Source organism: Helianthus annuus, chromosome 17 (assembly GCF_002127325.2).
Source record: "Helianthus annuus cultivar XRQ/B chromosome 17, HanXRQr2.0-SUNRISE, whole genome shotgun sequence".
Taxonomy (NCBI): Eukaryota; Viridiplantae; Streptophyta; class Magnoliopsida; order Asterales; family Asteraceae; genus Helianthus; species Helianthus annuus.
Genome location: NC_035449.2, coordinates 167,297,705 through 167,303,952, shown reverse-complemented (window position 1 = coordinate 167,303,952; position 6,248 = coordinate 167,297,705). Strand labels below are relative to the sequence as shown.

Genomic DNA, 6,248 nt, shown 5'->3' with positions numbered 1-6,248 from the left:
AATTACCGTACACTGAGAAGTCATCCATAAACACCTCCAATGAACTTTCCACCATATCCTGAAAAATCGCAATCATACATCGCTGGAATGTAGTTGGAGCGTTACATAGACCAAAAGGCATGCGTCCGTACGCATATGTGCAGTATGGACATGTAAAGGTAGTCTTTTCCTGATCCTCCGGTGCAATGGGGATCTGAAAATAACCCGAAAACCCGTCGAGAAAGCAATAGAACTGCTGACCCGCGAGCCGCTCAAGCATCTGATCAATAAATGGGAGCGGAAAATGAACCTTACGAGTGGCGTCATTCAACTTTCGATAGTCAATGCACACGCACCAACCCGTGACTGTACGTGAAGGTATAAGCTCATTTTTCTCATTTAGAACGACTGTCATCCCCCTTTCTTCGGGACGACCTGAGTAGGACTCACCCAAGCTGAATCGGAAATAGGATATATCAAACCAGACTCTAACAACTTCATAACTTCCTTTTTAACTACCTCCTGCATATTCGGGTTGAGACGTCGCTGCGGCTGCACCACCGGCTTGTAAACCTCCTCCATCAGAATATGGTGCGTGCAAAAGGTAGGGCTAATGCCCTTAATATCAGAATACGATATCGCCTCTCTATGCTTCCTAGCACCTCAATCAACCTCACTTTCTCATCCTCTGTCAACTTCGAAGATATGATGATAGGCATGTTCGGCTTTTCTCCTAGGAATGCGTACTCAAGATGTGATGGAAGAACCTTAAGTTCTAAAGGCGGTGGAATGTCTACAGGAGTACTCTCATTGCTAACCTCATTTAGTTCCAGCGTCTCTCGAACCCATAACTCATCACTCTCATCCAACTGCTCCTCCTCAGTCTCTTCTTCGTCAATCTCGTCAACAACTCCCTCACCTACTAGATCGGCCCCACTGTTGTACTCGAGACATGTGTCGACAAAAGATATGAAAGAATTTAGAAAGTAAACAGAATGACACGGCCCGCTATCTTCATCTCTACCTCCAGGATCATGCATCGCTCTATCGATCTCGAATGTGACAATCTCGTCACCCACATGAAGAGAAATCTTACCATCAAAGACGTCAATGATCGCCTTTGCGGTTCTAAGGAATGGACGGCCCAAAATAATAGGAACTCTTTCATTGGCCTCCATCTCAAGAACAACGAAATCCATAGGAAATACGAATTTATCCACTTTAACCAACAAATTCTCGACTATCCCACAAGGATACTTGACTGAACGATCAGCCAAGGACAACGACATACGCGTAGGTGTAAGCCCTCCTAAACCTAGCCTCTCGTACAAAGAAAATGGCATTAGATTGATGCTGGGTAACGGCTCCCCCAAAGAAGCATGGAATGGTGAATGTACCAGGGTCGGTTAACTTCTCTGGTAGCTTATTCAAGACTATCGCGGAACAACCACCGGTCAAAGGAATATTCGAAAGCTCACCTATTCTCTCCTTACGCTTCAAAAGGTCCTTAAGAAATTTGGCATACTTGGGCATCGACTGAAGAGCTTCTATGAACGGAAGACTGATCTTCAACTGCTTAAACATTTCATGAAATTGCCCATACTCCTTAGCATATTTCTGATGCTTCAGGCGGGCGGGATATGGGACACGAGAAGGATCAACTAATTCTGACGGTCTAATCCTCGTCGGTTGCTTCTCCACATTCTTCTCTGTAGGTCCCCTTGATGTGTATGGATCTTCACAGAATTGTCAATCTAATCAAGAGTGCGGAATCCTCTTGATCAGAATATCACGGAAACAAGTAGAAGAACAGAAACATCAATTCAATCAAACCGGGTTTCTATTGATTATCAAACTTTGGTATTACAATCAATCTAAACCCTAACCCTCACAATTTCGTCCAAGCACTAATACTCTCACAAAATTCTGTCTCTCAAAATTCTGTTTTGGCTGATTAACTGATTAACCTAAACCCTAAAGCCTAACCTTGTTTATATAACACAAGGTTTACTATTTGGGCTAGGGTTTGCAACATGGGCAAGCCCAATTCGTTTCCCTTTGACCCAAATGGGTTTAGTTTAGCCCAAACTCTATAATCTCACTATTACAAAGCTAAACCCGCTAACTGTTTATCGTTTAACTAATTACAAGATATCCAAAGACCAAATCTAAGCTGTTGTCACAGAATATGCACCAACAAACTCCCCCTTGACAATAGCTTCATAAAAACTTTGTCTTCAGTCTTTTGTCTTCAGTCTTCTTGCAATCTTCATGTAGTCTTGCACTGTCTTTGGTCTTTGGATAGCTTCAGCTTCAATAGCTTCTGTCAGCAACAGACTCCCCCTAAGCTGATGCATCCAATCACCAAATCTTCAAAACGTTAGCATTTGAGTAAACTCCAGTTTAGCATTTGCACAGCAATCTTCAAACTCTTCAATCTTGTCTGCAATATAGAAAGGAGGTTCTTCCATGCATCCAATCAAACTCTCATCTTCACACTTCACAGCAACTTCTCAGCAACAAACCGCTTCAATCTGTATACTATAAAACAAACATCTCGAGAAACCATAAGAATTTTTCAACATAAGTTAAATAAATTATTATTTTTCAAGAGATTAGTTAAACTATATAACAGATTAAGCTTTTTCAACTTATCACCAACACACAAAACTTTTGTTCAACACATAAGAACCTGCAGAAGTTAAAATTTTAACTCACTTTCTAACACCGTCTCCCCCTATCAGTAACAATTCCTCCAAGAATAACAGTTTTCTGTATGTTAAGAATTTTAAACAGAAAAAGACACTATTTTTGGATTTTTATATTTTTTTCTGAAAGCAAGTAAATACAAAAGCAATAAACACTCTATTTTTGTGAGAATCACTGGTAAGAAGATCATATCAGCACAATCAAACTGTTTCACACAATTAGATTAGTGTTTATTTAATGTCTTAGTGAAAAACAATTCAAGACAATTACCAGTATGTTTGTCCACTTAAACAAAATGCATGAACATTTCAAGTACCATTACCATATGATACGTTAAGGTAATATTATTTACTGAATTACTAGCGTGTCCCACTTCAGGATATGCCCCCGCGATCAAGGTATGCACAAAGATTCATCGTAGTAGGTGAGTATACTGATGTCATACTTTAAGATATCCTTACTGTGTCTAGGTCTGCATATAATCTGTTTTATCATGTTTTGATTGCTTAACAATGAACACCCAAATAAATACTCATCAAATCCTGGAAATATAAACAACACACTCTATCATGCAAGTATCTTCCCTACCACATATTTCACAAGTCCAATCCAGATTTCTGAAATCTTAACTGGGAATAGGTTGAGAAGAGAACAGAATAGATCTTTAGTAGAGATGGTATAATATACAGATCAAATGAGATTTTCTCAGTTTGATATAGGTTTGTTGGGTTTCTTTTGGGCACTTGAGGGCCTCTTTCGGGTGTATTAGATCTATAGCGCGACAACGTACAGCTAGGTCAGCATGTATCTGGATGCAGCAGAAGCTGTCGTTGCCTAGCACCTCCAGGTTAGCATATATCTGGATGCAGCAGAGGAGGTACACGACTTTTTTCAGAGAAGATTTAAGAATTAGATCAAAATCGTGTGTATCGGGAAAACATACAGACATTCAAATAGAAATGAGCTAATTCCAAGTGACTTTCTTTCCTGAGGTCATGTACAATTTTAGTTCTAACAGACAGACAGCCAAGATATCCCTAGATGAAACAATAGTATAAAGACCCAAAACTTCAGATTTTGGCAATCTATCAACGCAAGAATTAAGGTCATTAAACCATACACCACTAATGTGTTCCCCACTCATATTCAGTTCATTTAAGTTTATATCACATTGGTAAGTTGATTATTTCATGCTTTTTGCCTACTGGTACATCGTATGATGAAGCTGCTATCACACTTAAGCAATTTTTGTTCAATTTCAGTGTGACAGTCTAACTTGCTGATGTACTATCATTTCTTCTTTTTCACACAGTGATAACTCATTTTTGATTTTTCTAATTTTTTTATGTTTTTGATTTTAAAGAAAAACAGTAAATTATTTACAAAAATTCTCATGAAAAACCAGTTATTCAGGATTCCTCATCCTGTTGAGTTTGACTAAGTGTTCAAAGCGAGCCCTGTCAAATGCTTTAGTATAAAGATCTGCCAGGTTATCTTCTATGTCGACTCAGCACTTTGAACTTCAATTTAAATCATTTAATATACATATATATCAACAATCTCACATCCCCCGTCATGTGCCTAGAGCAGCCACTATCAACATCAGTTAATAATCCTCCTTAGCAGCTCCCGCACACATTAACTAAGAAATTAGTTAGATTGGGGGACCCAAGCCTTAATGGTCTTGGGTCGTCCAAATTCACCAACCACCGGAACATCCATCCAATATCCATTACTCCTAACTGGAGTCTTGGATCGTAGACCTGTTGGAATTTGATTTTGATTTCCACTAGGTCTTTGGTCCTGAGGGTTCCTATGTGTGTTTGGACTATTTGACCTTTGAAAATTTTGATTTTGATTCCAAGAAGCATTATTGTTGTAATTTCTAAAGCCATTGTTATAAAAATTTCGACTACCATTATTTTGGTATCGATTTTGATATTGACCTTGACTTCTGAAATTATTTGAATTAAAATTGTTCATTCTTGGTGAACAGCTTCTAGGTCTCTCATGTCTGCCTGGTGGAGATCTAGGCTGAAATCTTGGTTGATTTCTTTGAAAACGAGGAACTTGAGGAGTGCCTTTTTCAGCCCTATCCACACCAACAGCAACATTTTCTGGTTGCTTGGGAGCAGATTTCTTTGGAGAGTTTAACTCTTTCTCCTTTTTATCACCACTCTTCTCTGGTGACTTCTCTCTCTTCCTCTCATTCACTTGTGCTTCATTCTTTTTGTTAGGACAGCAGCTAGCTACATGTCCTTTGGTGTGACATTTGAAGCACGACATCCTTTTCGAAGACTTCTTATCTGAAGCCTTTGAACTAGATTCAGGCTTTGATGATGATGCTTTAGAAGAATCTGGTTCAGTTTGCTTAGTTTCAGAATTTTCTTTGTTTTTGTTTTTAGCAAACTCCACATTAGATTCATTTTCAATAACAGCCGTTTCGTTTTTCATGTCACTTCCTTGAACAAAATTAATCTGTTTAACAACAGTTGGATTCTTATTCTTAGGATGTGAAGTTTTCTTTTTCAAAACAGGTTTGCTGTTATCATTCTTCTTAGCATCATCACACGCAGACTCATCACCTCGACTTGCTGTGGAACTACTTGGTGCTGTTGACATGAAATTGGTTAGCTCATCTTCATCAGGTAGGAATGAATAATCATGGCTAAGAGGAGGTGGGACTTCATTAAAGCCTTGGAATCCCACACTAGTCTTGTCATTACTCTTCTTTAACCCACCCATCATATGTTTCATAACAAAAGTAGAATCCCTGAATTGACCCAATTTCTTTTCAAGTTCAACAATTTTGAGTTGTGCATCTGACAACTCTTTGTTTTTATCAGAAATCTCTTTTGTTTTCTCAGCCATCATGTCATGAGCTAAGTCTATGACTTGAAGTTTTTCATTTAGTTTGCAGGTTAAAGAATCAATTTCAGTTTCATAACCTTTAATTTTCTTCAAGTATAGAGATTCATTTCTTTTAGCGAAAAAGTTTGACTCTTTTATGCTCGACATTTCGCTTACCAGACTTTGATTTTGTGTAGACAATCTGTCAACCTCACCCTATAGTTCACGGCATTTTAAACACACAGAATTAGTTTTTACCTCTCCTGTTTGTTTATCAAGGTTGGCCATTAGAGCCGCAAGCTGAGCTTCCATTCTCTTGTATTTAGCATCTTTTTCTTCAGCTTCTCTTTCATGGTCAGACTTTTGCTTTTCATCTTCAGCAACAACTGATGTCTGATCACCCATCTTTTCTTCAGCTTGATTCTCAACCTTTACCTCAGCATCAACTTTCACTTCAGCATCTCCCTCAGTAGCTTTATCATCATCAATAGGCACGATCTCTGCCATGAATGCCTGAGTGGCATTCTCATTGTCTTCTAGATGAATACTCCAATCATAAGAACCTTCTCGTGCTGTGGAGATCAAAGCCTTTGAGCTAGAGTTGTTTGATGCACTCCTGTTGTTTGAACTCTGACTTGAATTATCTTGCTTTTGTTTCTGACATTCCCTAGCAAAATGCCACTTTGACAGTTAAAGCACCTAACTTTGGT

The 6,248-nt window shown here is 38.7% G+C and overlaps 1 protein-coding gene across 1 annotated transcript; it reads right to left on the bottom strand.

The window, feature by feature from the left end:
- Positions 1–560: 560 nt before the first annotated feature.
- On the bottom strand, positions 561–6,045 carry LOC118488924. The gene is made up of 3 exons (XM_035986357.1): positions 5,900–6,045; positions 1,377–1,699; positions 561–1,294 (listed from the first exon to the last, which is right to left on the bottom strand). The coding sequence occupies exons 1-3, from the start codon at positions 6,043–6,045 to the stop codon at positions 561–563; spliced, it is 1,203 nt and encodes a 400-aa protein (XP_035842250.1).
- Positions 6,046–6,248: the final 203 nt, after the last annotated feature.